General features: G+C 43.5%; 2 protein-coding genes across 2 annotated transcripts in view; both read left to right on the forward strand.

Moving 5' to 3' along the window:
* The window catches only part of NME9 (NME/NM23 family member 9), a 32,677-nt gene extending 30,663 nt beyond the window's left edge, over positions 1-2,014 (forward strand). The window contains exon 8 of the mRNA XM_074964096.1: positions 42-2,014. The gene's annotated coding sequence lies outside the window, so the exon portion shown is untranslated. The remainder of the gene's footprint in view (positions 1-41) is intronic.
* A 1,767-nt stretch (positions 2,015-3,781) lies between these two features.
* VPS8 (VPS8 subunit of CORVET complex) overlaps positions 3,782-15,422 on the forward strand; it is a 232,485-nt gene continuing 220,844 nt past the window's right edge. The window contains exons 1-4 of the mRNA XM_074964097.1: positions 3,782-4,233; positions 8,570-8,638; positions 10,073-10,203; positions 12,400-12,493. Of these exons, the coding sequence (XP_074820198.1) occupies positions 4,087-4,233; positions 8,570-8,638; positions 10,073-10,203; positions 12,400-12,493 (441 nt within the window). The 5' untranslated portion in view covers positions 3,782-4,086. The remainder of the gene's footprint in view (positions 4,234-8,569; positions 8,639-10,072; positions 10,204-12,399; positions 12,494-15,422) is intronic.

Here is a 15,422-nt window from a genome sequence, read left to right on the forward strand (position 1 = left end):
ATGTTTTTTTTGCACATTATTAATATTTTTCTCCTTGGTAGATTAATGTGCCCCTAATCTTCTGGGACTGCTCTTTCAATTATCCTATTGAAGCGGAGGAGGAATTTTAGAGATGTCTTTTTGCCTTTTATACATGCTGCTTCTACATACTGTGCTGCTTTTGATCCTCCCTCTGAAGATATTTGCACACAACTAATGTGTTTATGAACTGGCATTAATGAAGAAATTCAATGTCTGATATTTCTTGCTCTGTTTTTTCTTTGGCACACTACATGTTGGGTCAGATCCTACAGCCTATGCAAGAGCTCTGGAAGACCTCTGAGGCAGTGGAGATAGCATGATTCCCTCTTGCCAGGGAAGCCCAGTGCAGAGAGACTATGCAGGTCTCTAAAGTTCCTCAGAGGTTTTTCTAGTCTTGACTCCCTCTAAGCAGCATAGTGTTGCCCACCACAGCTCTCTCCCCACACAACTGCACTGTGTGGTTGGGTGGAGTCAACAGCTCTGTGACAAAGTGCACTCCCTGTTCAAAACACCAGTGGAGGTCCAGGCAAAGATGAAAGTAAGCTGGTACGGTCTGGTATGGTGTACCGGCAAGAGCCGGTACACAGCTGACTGTACTGGGAAGGCGCAGCTTCTGCAGGCCGGTGATTTAAAGGGCCCTGGGGATTTAAAGGCCCTGCCCCCTGCTCAGGACTCCAGCATACCAGTAAGTCCTATAAGTTACTTTCATCCCTGAGTCCAGGAGATGTCACTTCTCTCACCTCCAACAGAAACACTATGCAAAGGATTGTTATGCAGCTCAGGATCTGGCCCTTTGTCTTTACTAACCTGTGACACGGCAACCCAAAGGGCCTCACCTAGAGAATTCTTTAAAAAACAAAACCAAAGCTTTGCACTCCAAGTGGCTTCCCTGCTTTGCCCGAGGCTGAGTCCAAGCATAAACCACTTGGGTTTATGATGATGCTATCTGTATTGCAATAGCACCAGATGTCCCAGTCATGGACCAGGACCCCCTGGTGCAAACACACATCTGTGGAGTGTCTATACTAACATTTACAATCCTGTTTGTTAATTTAGGTTGATTAGCAATCCAGCTCCAGTCTAGACAAATCCTAAGGTCTCTCTACACTCATTTGCATCAAAATAACTTATTGGGTTTTAATTCACACCTTCAGTTATTTCTGTGCAAGTCTGTGTGTGGATGCTTTTATTATGGCACAAAAGCACTGGGAACAAAAATCAAAATCAGGGCCACCCTATCTGCTGCTATTTGTGTCCTGGGCAAATGCAGCTCTGTGCTCTCTCATGGACTTTACTTCAGTTCTTGGTTTCCCTTCATCTAACAAATCTCTGGTTATTCTTTGTGAATGGAAACACCTAACATACACCATCAGTAAGTGGCACCATCCCTGGGGCCTTGCACAGGGAAGCAAATGAAGAGCTACAGCAACATGTGGGACAAGGAGGATGAGGATGTGATCTCTCTCTCTTCTAGATGTTTGCATCAAAGAAACTTTCTGACATTACTTTGAATGGAGACAGGCGCCACTTCAGCAGCACCCAATGAAGCTCTGTCCCCTTTCTGACTTGGAGCCAGGTTTTCAAGAGAGACCAGAACACTGGTTTCCCAAGGGGAGCAGAGGCCTTTTGAAAGTTAGGGACAATGAAAGTACATGTCTAAAATAAACAAACTGATCAAACCAACAGAAAGAGCTAATTCATAACAGGATAAGGACAGCATGGCACCTGCACACCAGCAGGGGAGAAAAACTCAGTCTGGGGTATAAACTTCAAAGAATATATTTCAAAGGTTCACTGCTCCTTAAAAAGAAGGGGAGAGAACCCCTTAGTTCATCATGTAGGGGACTTAGGGAACTCGGAGTCTGTGAATGTTAAGTCCCATGGCCAGAAGGGCTAGAGATACTGGTAGCTTTATGTAAGTGAGAAAAGGGATTGTAACTTGCTAAGATAAAGTTGTAGTCGCTAGAAAGTGGGTTTGGTTTGGAACCAGATGTGTCCCAGATCTCAGATGTATCACTTTAATTGGTGTTCTTTATTAATAAAATTATTCTTAGTTTTACAATAAATAATTGTAGTGCTGTTTTGTTAAAGTGATATGTGCGTCCAGGATGGTGTGTGCTCTGTCCTTCTAGAGGCAGCAAACTTAATTTCTATAACTGTCCATTGAGAGGGACTGGACACTGAGATATCTCTGCGGAACTGGGGTTCACTATTACCTGCAAGGCAAGATTTAGACTGGCAGAGTCTCAAGGGGTTTTCTGGTGAGGTGGACAGACTTGTGTGCTGGAGAGCCGACACATAATCTAGTCTCCAGCAAAGCTAACACTTGCTAAATCAGATGGATAACACAGTGGCTTACAGTCCTGAGCAGAATGACAAAATGTGTGTGTCTGACCAATCCCTGTTCCAAGGTGTGGGCACTGCCTGTTCCCACTGTGCCATGTGTCTGACTAGCCCAGGCTGCAGGGTGTGGGCACTGCCCGTTCTGAGTGCACTGCGTGGCTGACCAAACACTGGCCTGGGGTGTGGGCACCTTCCATTCCTAGCACACTGCGTCTGACCATCCACTATCCTGGGTTGTGGGTACTACCCATTCCCAGAGCAACATGTGTCTGGCTGTTAAACTTGTCAGGCAGGGGACTCTTTGGTTTGTGGAAAGATGAGCCAAAGATGCCATGACCTGTCCTGCAGCACATTTTGTGCTTGCAGTGCAGCCAGCTACATTGGCAGGGTCTGTAAGGTACCCACTATCTCCAGCAGGGGAATATAGGCCCAGGACAGATCCAAACTAGCTGCCAGTCTGGACCATGTGTCAGATTTTGTTTTCCTTTGTTTGTTTGGTCTGCTCAAACTCCCAGGAGACTGGGTCATGGGTGGTCTGACTTAGTGGGCAAAGCAGCAGCCAGGCCTAGTGGGTGGAGAAAGGGTCAGAACCCGAGTTAGAGTCTGAATGTCAGAGCCAAGGCAGCGAACCCGAGTTAGAGTCTGAATGTCAGAGCCAAGGCAGCATCTGAATCAGGAATTGAAGCCAGGGCTCAGAACTAAAGTAGGGGTCCAACTACCAGATCCAAGGGCAAGACAGTCAGGAATTGGAAGCTCAGAACTGGGTTATCAGATTCGGAGGCTGCGACAGGCCTGGAACAAGAGCAGGGCAAGGTCTAGGCTGCAGCAGGCCGGAGGAGCATAGGGAGGTATGTATTCTTAGGCAGCCGGCACCCTCGTGCTGGGTTTAAGAACAGATCTGCTGGCTTCCTCAGCCAATCAGGTGGGACAGTCTGTCAAGTGGCCTAGCTGGTGCAGCCCAGCTGTGCTCCTTAGGCCCGCTGGAGAGCAAGGCACAGATGTGCAGCGTCCTGCCCCCACACTGAGCGCTTCACAATGTCTTACCACTCCAAGGCTGTGCAGTAGCCTGCCCTGGCTCGGCGCTGCGTGGTGCTTTCCCCCGCGCTGCTTTCTGCGCGGAGGGCTCCCCCACTAGGTGCTGGGCACTTTCCTATCCCCCACCCGGCCCTGCGCTGCGCTGCGCAGTGCAGCGGGGACCCCTCCGCCGCCGGGGGAAGGGCAGGAGAGGCGCGCGACTCGGGTCCCGCAGGGTGGCTAGGTCGCAGGAAGCCAGCGAGCCGCAGCTGGCGGGGGCGGGGGGCGCACGAGCGCTGCTGCGGTAGCAGCTGCTCTTTGCCCACAGAGGAGGCGGGCGCGCGCATGCGCACTGTGTCCACTCCGCTGGATTGGTGCCGGTCGCGGGGTCTCTGGAGCCCGGCCGTAGCTGCTGCCGGGTTCGGTGCTTCACTCGTCACAGCGGCGCGGCGCCTCTCCTCCCCCCGGGCCCCTCGTGCTGCTGCGTGGGCCACAGGCACAGCAACCCACCCGGCTCAGACGCTGGCCGGGCCGCGGGCTCTGCTCACCGCTGCGCCATCTGCGGGCGCGCGTTAGCCAACGTCCCAGCGCGCCCCCTCGGAAGCGGGCTCCGGCGGCCGCCCGGGGCGAGCCTGAGGGAGGCAGCGAGCGCGGTTGGTAGCGGCCGGTCCTTGGCTGGGCGAGGCGCAGGTGCCGGACGAGCTGGAGATGGAGCCCGAGAGCCTCGGCGCGGAGCAGGGCGCCTCTCTCCCGGGGCCCGTCGAGGAGCTGGGGACGCTGCTGGGCCAAGATGCCGCGCTGCCGAAGCTGAGCGGCGGGGAGCTGGACAGGGAGCTGGAGTCCAAAAGTGACCTGGTGAGGCTGGGTTTGTGACTCCCCTGGGGTAACGCTCTGCGTGAGGCGAAGCCTAGGCTCTGGCTGCTGGGGGAGACCTGACTGGGCGGAGCCCGTGTAGACGAAGGGAGAGGCAGGAGTCTCCGCTCGGGCTGTGTGTTTACTTCCACTTACATCTGCAGCTTTCGTGTCCCCTAAAAGGTTTGGGTTTGGTCTAAGCCACACGAGTCTTCACAGCTCTTTTATTGACGTGTGTGCGCTTCTAGGGTACTAGTCTGTGCTTTGGGGTTGGCAATGCCAATGTTGTGTTATCCATAGTGGATCCAGGATACTTGAGAGAGGTGGTGGGTGAGGTAATATCTTTGACTGGACCATCTTCTGTTGGGGAACAACCTAAGCTTTCACACCCCACAGAGTGCTTCTTCAGATCTGGGAAAGGAACTCAGGGTGTCACAACAGCTCGATACAAAGTGGAACAACAACAGGAGTACTTGTGGCACCTTAGAGACTAACAAATTTATTAGCGCATAAGCTTTCGTGGGCTACAGCTTACTTCATCAGATGCATAGAATGGAACATATAGTGAGAGAGAGAGAGCGAGAGATATATATATATACACACACACACACACACACACACACACACGTTACCGTACAAACTGTGAGAGGCTAATTAGTTGAAGATGAGGTATTATCAGCAGGAGAAAAAAACTTTTGTAGTGATAATCAAGATAGCCCATTTAGACAGTTGACAGGAAGGTCTGAGGATACTTAAGGAAATAGATTCAATATGTGTAATGACCCAGCCACTCCCAGTTTCTATTCAAACCCAAGTTAATGGTATCTAGTTCGCATATTAATTCAAGCGCAGCAGTTTCTCGTTGGAGTCTGTTTTTGAAGCTTTTCTTTTGCAAAATTGCCACCCTTAAATCTTTTGCTGAGTGACCAGGGAGGATGAAGTGTTCTCATACCAGTTTTTGAATGTTATGATTCCTGATGTCAGATTTGTGTCCATTTATTCTTTTGCGTAGAGACTGTCTGGTTTGGCCAATGTACACGGCAGAGGGGCATTGCTGGCACATATCACATTGGTAGATGTGCAGGTGAACGAGCCCCTGTTCATTGCTGCAATAATCGCAATAAGGTCCTATGATGGTGTCACTTGAATAAATATGTGGACAGAGTTGGCATCAGGCTTTGTTGCAAGGATAGGTTCCTGAGTTAGTGTTTTTGTTGTGAGTGGCTGGGTCATTACACATATTGAATCTATTTCCTCACTTCTTCTTGTCAACTCCCCCCCCCCCCCCCCCCCGAAGTAAGCGCTGCCCTGCACCCTGTCAAGGTTCCTTCCCCACTCTGAACTCTAGGGTAGAGATGTGGGGACCTGCATGAAAGACCCCATAAGCTTATTCTTACCAGCTTAGGTTAAAAACTTCCCCAAGGTACAAACTTTGCCTTGTCCTTGAACCCTATGCTGCCACCACCAATCGTTTTAAACTAAGAACAGGGAAAGAGCCCACTTGGAGATGTCTTCCCCCAAAATATCCCCCCAAGTCCTACACCCCCTTTTCTGGGGAAGGCTTGATAGGAATCCTCACCAATTGGTACAGGTGAACACAGACCCAAACCCTTGGATCTTAAGAACAATGAAAAATCCATCAGGTTCTTAAAAGAAGAATTTTAATTAAAGAAAAGTTAAAAGAATCACCTCTGTAAAATCAGGATGGTAAATACCTTACAGGGTAATCAGATTCAAAACATAGAGAATCCCTCTAGGCAAAACCTTAAGTTACAAAAAGACACAAAAACAGGAATATACATTCCATCCAGCACAGCTTATTTTATCAGCCATTAAAGAAAAGGAAATCTAACGCATGTTCTAGCTAGATTACTTACTAACTTAACAGGAGTTGTAAGGCTGCATTCCTGATCTGTTCCCGGCAAAAGCATCACACAGACAGACAAACACTTTCAAATCTGGAGGTGGGGAAACAAAGGATCTTGTCCCCTCATTGGTCATTTTGGGTCAGGTGCCAGCGAGGTTATCTTAGCTTCTTAACCCTTTGCAGGTGAAAGGGTTTTGCCTCTGGCCAGGAGGGATTTTATAGCACTGTATACAGAAAGGTGGTTACCCTTCCCTTTATTTTTATGACACACCCCAACCATCTGCCTGAACCCTGAGCTCCCTCCCACACCCGAACTGCTGCTATTGCTTGCCCAAGGGCTGCCTGGCTCAGACAGCCCCGAGCCAGCCCCACTGGCCGCTGAAGAAGTCACGGAAGTAACGGAATCTCTGTTACAGACACGCAGCCTTAATTATTACTTTAGTATGATGAAGTTTAATAATTTTTTTCATTTTATCTTTTAAAATATATTGTTAGTGCTTATATGTAGGTGGCAATAGGGAGTGCCAAAGCTGCCATTTGTACTGGATTGCCAAACTGTTCTTAAAAAATAAATGTAAGAAATGTTACAAATGATTCCATTTCAGTGTACAAACCAATTATCTACAGAGCATAAGTTCAGTTTACTTTTGTTTTAATTCTGTTAAGAATTGTTAACATTATATGACCAAGGGGACAGTGTCAACTTGGAAATAACATTTGTCTTACAACACCAGAATTATAAGGAACACTTACAGTAATTAAAGGTTTGAGAGAAATCTCTCTTCGGTGTATTGTATTTTGTGCATTTGATAAAGTAGGAATACTCACATTCACTGTTCTGGTGGTGGGCAAAGGGAAAAATGACTAGCTGAAAAGCTCTTTTTAAACATCACCAAGGAAGCAGAAAAAAGTTAATGATTTAAAATAAATATTAGGCCATGCTACTCAAAGTTACTGTCAGAAACTGGAATTTCTTGATGGAAAAATTGCTGAGGGTAAAAGTTGATTCAAGAGTGTCTGCCATATTCCCACTCCTAGGATGTGCCCCAGATGCTGCTGGGCTTTAGATCCCTTCTAGAATAGCTGTGCCCAATGTGTAAAATCAGAATAAGTCTTCCACCTAGTCTGTCTTGTCTATTTAGATTTAAGCTCTTTGGAGTAGGAACTGTCTCTTAGGGCTTGTCTACATGGTGAAATTTTCTGGCATAACTATACCATTATAATTGTATTGCTGTAGCTATGTCAGTATAACTCCCTATGTGGACATTAATTCTGGAGTGAGCATTCACATGAAGAGTTGTCAGTACAACTATAGCAATAGAAATATACTGGTATAACTGTAGGGCAGAGGTTCCCAAACTTTCTTATTGTGTACCCCCTTCCAGATCTGCCATCGTACCCCTGCCCTTCTCATCACTGATGCTTTGTTCTTCTTAACACTACCTGTCTTTAGCCATCTGTCCATATTCCACTGTTATGTACAGATAGTTATAGCCCGACATATACAACTGAAAAAAGCCACCCTGAATAAGTTCTGAGCTCAGTTAGACTGGACAGTTGCTGGGCAACTGAATCCATGCTGTACGGTGATTGGAGGTGAGGACTCTGTACTTCAGCGTCTCTGTGTTCTCATTGGTACATCTTGAAGTAAATTAACTACGGTATTTAATATAACAAATTCCCACAGAGTTTTAAAGCTTCGTCTGAGTAGCCTATTATGAAAATACAGTAAATAAAATCCACTGTTACACAATTTCTTCCATGTACTCCCCAGAGATGTCTCACATACCCCCAGAGGTACGCATATCACAGTTTGGGAACACCTGCTTTAGTGTGTGAGCAATACCTAACACAACAGGGGCATGATCTAAGTTGGAGCCTCTAGATACAGTAGAATCCCTAGTTTACAAACTAATTAGTTTTTGAGGAGTTAATGAAATAGGAAAGCTGCTAATTGAACCTCTTAATTATAGTAGGTATGGCACACTGGATTGCTTTCTTGTCCCTTCAAACCACTGCAAAGCAATTTTGAGTGCATTGAAGGCATCTGAATGTGAAGGTACAGTAGAACTTCAAAGTTATGAACACCTTGGGAATGGAGGTTCGTAATTCTGAACAAAATGTTTTGGTGGTTCTTTCAAAAGTTTACAACTGAACATTGACTTACTATAGCTTTAAAACTTTGCAGAAGAGAAAATGCTGCCTTCTGTTTGTTTTTTTGTTTAGTAGTTTATGTTTAACACAGTACTGTATTTGGTTTTTTTGGGTCTCTGCTGCTGCCTGATTGTATGCTTTTGGTTCCAACTGAAGTGTGTGATTGGTCAGTTTGTAACTCTGAAATTCTACTGTACATCATGCTCCAGTCTGTCTTCAGAAAGTTGCGAAGTGAAGTACATTCTGGGTCTGTGTAAAAATGTGTTTGGAAGGTGGAATAAAGAGGCTAAACTCAATCTGTTTTTCTTTTTTATTTAGATAGATGACAAAGAGTTTGATATTCCCCAGGTTGATACCCCTCCAACACTGGAAAGCATATTAAATGAGGTGAGTACCTTTTTAAGAGTTAAGAAACCCAGTCATATACTGTAGTGTTCCAAAATATGGAAACAAACAGAATTGTTCATATTAATAAATTCTCTCTAAATTACAATGAAATTGAATATTTTGTCTTTCTGTCGTTGTCAAAATACACAAACCGTGTAGTAATTACTCTGAACCCAGTCTGATACACTTAGATTTTGTGTTTTCTTCTCAGATGATGCCATCTTATATTTCTAAGATACTTGTATTTTTAGAAAATATTTACAGGTAGGTAGAAACACAATTGGGCATACTTGTGAATAGATACGTAGTCACAGAACACTAGGTATGTAGGTAAATGTTATAAATGGATAAATACAGTTTGATACAATATTGTGTTGTCATTTGATACAGAGACTACTCTTGTAGTATGGTTATATCTAGGCACCAAAATATTGTTTGTGTGCTCTCTGTGTATATGCATAGTGTGTATATATGATGGCATGTATTATACATCAGTGCATGTTGCAGCAGTTAATTGGGTGAGTAGGGCAGGCTCATTTATATCTGTGAATTTTTGTGTGTTGTTTTTCAGTATATAGATTCCCACACAAATAACTTTGGGAATGGTAAGGTTGTTACAATCTTTCTGCCTCTCCCTTACAAGAGCAAGAGTCTTTATATATAAAAACAATACCCCCCCCCACCACCACCTTCAAATATTAAAAAATGGAGCAACATCATGCTTCCTGAAGGTCTAGAGCCAAGGCATACGCTGAGACTTACTTTTAGGTAATTTTGTTTTTACTGTGGATCTCTGTAGTGCCTCTGGCCTTACTTTGACACACAGCTCCCTAGATTTATCCTCAAGATCTGTGGCTCTGTTTGGTTTAGTGTTTTGTTTTTATATACTTAAATTAGTAGGTTTTATGGCCAGAAGAGAGCATTATGATGATCTAATCTAATCTGCTACATGACATAAGCCAGAGAATTTCACCCAGTGATCCATGCATGAAACCCTATAGCTTTTGGTTGAACTAGTGCAAGTCTTTTAGAAAACTGCCCATTCTTGATATTAAGACTACAAGTGGTTGAGAATTTACCATGCCCCTTAATAATCTGTTCCAGTCTTTAATTATTTACCTTTAAGAATTGGTTTCTTATTTCCACTTTGAACTTTGACTGCACATTCTAGACTCTGGCCCCTACATCTTCCGAGTCAGTCCCTGTCAGACTCCAGCAGTGGGGATCTCTACTAGTAATACAAGTACTCCAAGAAAAACTGGTTACCCCTTGTAACTGGCATCTTTCTGGATGGTTGTTTATAAAGCACTGTTGCTCCCTATATGTTCTAAGCGCAAGGAAGCGTGACCTTGGCATCAACAGCCTGAGAACTCCATTAGAGGTGACTCATCTGTTTTGTCTGTCATGTTTACCAAATTGTTGCTTTTCTTTCAGACTGATGATGAAGAGGAGTCTTTCGTTCTTGAGGATCCCTCTCTTTTAAACATTGATAATATTGACACTCACTCCTATGACACATCTTCCTTGGCAAGCTCGGACAGTGGGGACAGGATGCACTCGAAAAGGTAACTGATAAGTTGGGCAGTTCTTTCTGACACCATCTTTGAGATTTAGATGTGTGTCATGAGTATTGGAACTGATTTATCATATTTCACTGAGCACCACACAACTATATTTTCTGACCTACACTCAAGTGTATTCAATCCATGGGATTAGTATGAGATCCAATGGGACAAGCTAGCAGGTATTGAATTGTAAACTAGAAATGTGGTCTACTATTCAAAAGACATTTAGAACAATACCAAGCAAAGAACCACCCAAACTTCTGTGTTGAAATATTTTTCATATAAAGGAACCAGTTTTCTCAATAAAAACCTAATCTTTTTGTTATCTTATTGGGGGGAAAAACCCACCATTAAGAGGAAAATCCCTCAATATACTTTTTGTAAACTCTGATAGGATCAAACCCCAGTGCAGGTGTTAAAAATGGATGATGTGGACAAAGAAAAGTAATTCTGCCACAGGCTACTTCTTCCTAAAGGATCCACTAGACAGAAAGATAGACATTTTGCATCATGGCTCTTTATATGCTGCAGTGGGCTGTGAAAACTTGCAGAACTGTGTACCAGAATCTAGACTTTCATGGCTTATTTTAAATTTAAAAAATTATCTATTGTGGTTGTAAAGAGAACCTTCCAAATGTGAACAGTGTAATTGATGAATTTGTGTGTAGACGTCCAGAAACAGTGTTTTTTGAGAGTATGCGAACTGTTCCCTCTCTTTAGTGGAGTGTTAACTTAATCACAGTTTAGAGGGCAACATTGTATTGTTGATTATTTAACCAATTTAACGGCTGATTATTTGTACCAGATGTTCTAGCCCCACAATCCCAAACCACTCCTGGTTCCTTCTCTGGGGCCAAAAGTTGCTGCTGCCCCCTGAAAATTTGGACAGTGCAGTGGTTATTAATGTAAGATTCGATGAAAAATGATTGGGGCAAAATAAAATGATTTGAATGTAAAGTTAAATAAGATACAATGACATACTGGCTATTTTCATAGGTTAAAAACAAGTTTTTATCAAATTCAGTTTGCCTGAAGTGTTGAAGTAGTATTTCCAGTTTGCTGTACAGAAGTACTGCAGAAACCACAAGGCCTTGCTGCAGGCTTTAGGCCAAGCTGACTTCAGGGTACGTGGTCTTTGACAATAGCCATAAGCCATGCTAAAAAAACTTAGGCACCTATTTTTTGAAAATCTTAACAAAGTCCACATGTGAGGTCCTAAATGTGTGTCCTCACTCAGAAGTGCTGCGCACCCAGGAGTTCTCAGAGGCCATTTTTGAAAATCTGTGTATATGTAGGAATTTACAGTTAATTTATAGCATCACAATGAGGCCCTGTGTCCGTGGGGCTTTATTCGTACATTATACTGTATATACAGTAACACTTCAATAAAATATGCTTGAATTCATTTATGGGGAAAAATAAGTTTCCAGTTTTACTGTTCTTGGCTGATTTAAAAACATTGTTAACTTTCAAATCAAATGAAACTGTTCAACCTAAGAGTTCAATTCAATTTTAAAATCTGTGTTAATGCATAACACCTATAGTTAAGATTGCCTGGCTGTCCCTATTCTAATGGGCCATGTTCAGCTCCTTGTAATTTCTCAAACTTTCACTTTTCAGGCTGAAACTTTTCATATCTAATCTCTGCCCAAGGGTGGTGATTATTAAATAAAAATGAGCAGGAACATTTCAGCCATTTTCAAATATGAAGTGTGAAAATAATCATTTGCAACCTTTTATTAATAGTTCTGATGCTTCAGCGTTTGGCGAGGAAATAATTTGAAATGGAGAGAATTCTTAAAAGCCTGAAATTGATCTTTTTGGAGGGCTGTTAATATTTGGTCAAATTAAACGGTTAACAAAAAGACAAAGCAGACAACTAACTTTTTAAGAAGGCAGATTTTGTATTAATGATCTCTTTCCCTTTGGTTTTGTGCCTGTGTGCATCAGAAGGTTGAATGGATTTCTCACTTGACATACAAGTGCTTGTGGAATCTGTCTGACAAAGTAGGTACAATTCAAGGCAGGGCTCCAAACCTCACTCCATATCATTTGTGAAAATATGTTCCTGCCTCTCTCATTGCATGGTTTGGGTAGTGTGTGGTGAATGAGGTGATTGCAACTGTTAGTAACTTTTTCCTATAAACTCAGATGGTAGGATTTATTCTGGACTAACAACGTTTTTACTCTTCTTAGAAAGAAAAAACTCCCTGATTCTTTCTCTCTTCATGGATCGGTTGTCCGTCTTTCTCTTCTGAAAGGAATTTCTGCCCAAATAGTATCTGCTGCAGTAAGTGTCTTATTCATTACAATGAACAGAAATGAGAATATAAATTGGTAAATAAAAACAGTAGCTACTCTGGTAAGAAGTGTGTAGAGTTCTACTTCATCAGTTTCACTGTGCGCTCTTAGCTTCAAGTAATATTCTGTACCTCTGAGCTTAATGAAGAGGCAAAGGAGTGGTGCATTGAGTCGGGATAGCTGGTTTCTCGCAGTGCTCATCCACAGCCTCTGGAAGGAAAGTGAGTCCCAAAGGAAATGGCTGTTAAAGAATTCATCTCAAAGAAAAAGTTCAATGAAATATAAACCTGTGTGTTCCAGTCCAGTCTAGTCACTACATCTAGTTATAAAGAAAAGTAAATGGCTAACGTGTTCTTAAATAAAGACAGATCAGAGGGAACTCCCCCATGACAATAGTAATGATACGAAGACTGAAAATATCACCTTTTCATTAGGAAAAAAGTTTATGAACCACTGAAGGGGAAGGGGTAACTTTCCTTGAAATCTCTGATTAACTAAATAGTAGGAAAGCTAGCTGTTGTGCTAACCAAATACACTTGCCTTGCTGTTCTGAAACGTATTTGCAACGTTTTCTGCCAAAAAAAAAAAAAGATTCTTTCAGCACTAGTTTGCATCATTAAATGGATGATGATACTGAATCAGCTTATGGTCTGACTGATCCCTGCCCTTATAAGCCTCATTGGCTATAATGCATGCATCCACTTTTTTACAGTCTTAGTCAGATGGACTATATTAACTCTGACCTCAGTCTTGCCACATAAAACACAGTATGACTGTACTGCTACACTGACCCAGAGGAAGTGTCTGTCTGAGATCAGAGTTGAAGCTGCTTGTTTTTGTGGATTTGAATGTATGCCAAGTGGGATGCTGTATATTGGAAATAAAAGGGAGTTTTGTTTTGGTCGTGACTGTCATGCTGTCTGGAATGGCTCATAACTGTGAGTGCCTGCCTCAGGGCAGACTGTAAAAAGCAAGGCAGACACCCCAGACTGGTAGTGTCTGTAATTAGATCTCACCAATCAAGTACCAAATGTGAACTCCCAAAGTACTTCAGCAGTTTTATAAGGAAATCGCAGACAGTCCTGTTAGACGCTCCAGTCTATCGTGCCACCAAGGCAAGTAGCGCTATGTGATACATGGTCACTTACCTGGAATATTTGTGATTTTTTGGTGTTACTCTCAAGAGACCAGTCACCCAGGTAGATTTACGTCCCAGGTCTCGCACCAAAAGCAATGCTGGCAGCCAGTTCTATAGCATGCTAACTAAAGGTTTATTAGCTAAGAAAAAGGAATGAGAGTTACTGAGAGGTTAAAGCAGGTAAAAATATGTACAGATGAGTTGCAGTCTAATTCCAAATGACAGTAAAGATGTAGTAATCTGCAGAGAGAAAGGAGCATGTTTTGCATTTTTGATCATCACACACTGATGGATTGCCTTCAATGCACAAGAATTAGTACATTCCTGTTAGTTCTTAATTTGGATTACACAAGGCTTCTTTCTTATTTGATGGGTTATTTAGTTACAAGGATATATACAATATAAATGTTTGCTATTACATTATAACAGGATTCAGATAAGTGAAAACAATGCATGTAATATCCAATTAGTTTTTTTGAAGTTTAAACACCAAATGCATTCTTATGCATTTAACTATCACTTCTGTATTAGTATAAATACAAGTGAATTGGCTAGCTTCCAGCTGTGAGTTTGACAGTTCTCAGCTGATGCCTAGGCTTTCGCATGATCTGGCACCTGGTCTGCCAGTGTTAGTGATGAGCTAGAGTGCATTGAGGTAGCAAGATTTAATTTTGTGGTAAAATATGTTAGTAATTATCCACACAGATTCTACTCCTGGTGCATGTACACTCCATGTGCATGAAATCAGATTTAAAAAAAAAAAAAAAAGGAATGTCGGCTGTGGCTGCTCCCTTGTGCCCTCCCGGCCACCGAAGCAGAGGACATAAGTGGTAAGGCAGCTGTAATTGTCACTCAGTTCCATTGTGCCGTGGGTGGTAAGAAGGAACACTAGTACTGTCTGTGTCTTCGAGCAACAGTTTCTCCTGTCTCACTTGTGAACTCGTTTAGCTTTCTTAAACTTTGGTTTTTATTTATTTTTGTTCATCCTGGTGACTTCCAAGTCTCCCATCTTTAATACCTGCCCCTCATGCAACTCCACTCTGCCCACTAATGATGTGCACTGCAGATGTCTCACCTGCCTGGGAGAGGGACACAACATAGCATTGCTTGATATGCTAAAAAGATCCTCAAGAACAGAGAGACAAGGCTGCGTTATTCTTGATGGAGATGTCCATGCAACCCCAGTCTATTGTCCCCAAGAAGCCTGGGAAAGCTCAACTGCTCCTGTTCTCAGCGCTGGCTAGCTGTGGTATCACCTCTACGTCTCCTGCATTCTCCTCCCACAGATGGCATTCAGGCACCAGGGAGAGGGAGAAAGAAGCACCACTGCAGTCAGGACGTCAGATGCAAATTTGCCGTCCTTCATTGAGTATGAGACTCAGATCTTCTCAAGCTCCCTCTGCTAGGAAGTGCAGCCTCGAGCCCTGCCCTGGTGCCTTGGCATCAACGACGACTCCATGCCAGAAGGACTGCGGTGCTTCTGGCATGGCGTCTGCACTATGTGCTCTAGCACCAAGACCCTTGGTGACTACCACCTACCACATCACTGAGCACTTCCTTGGCACTGCTGTCCACTTGGTACCAAACATCCTGGTACTGGCGGAACTTTTCATCAATCTGGTACCAGTCTCCTCTCTTGGACCATTTTGAGAGATGTCTTGAATCAGCTGTCTACTTTGGCTTTGTTCCATCTGGTACCATGCAGACCTGATAGCCTGGACAGGACTGCCTCTCTCTGGAGGAGACCTATGTCTGCTTGTCCTCACTTGAATGCACTGGG

The sequence above is a fragment of the Natator depressus genome, chromosome 9, assembly GCF_965152275.1.
Source record: "Natator depressus isolate rNatDep1 chromosome 9, rNatDep2.hap1, whole genome shotgun sequence".
In the NCBI taxonomy this organism is placed as follows: Eukaryota; Metazoa; Chordata; order Testudines; family Cheloniidae; genus Natator; species Natator depressus.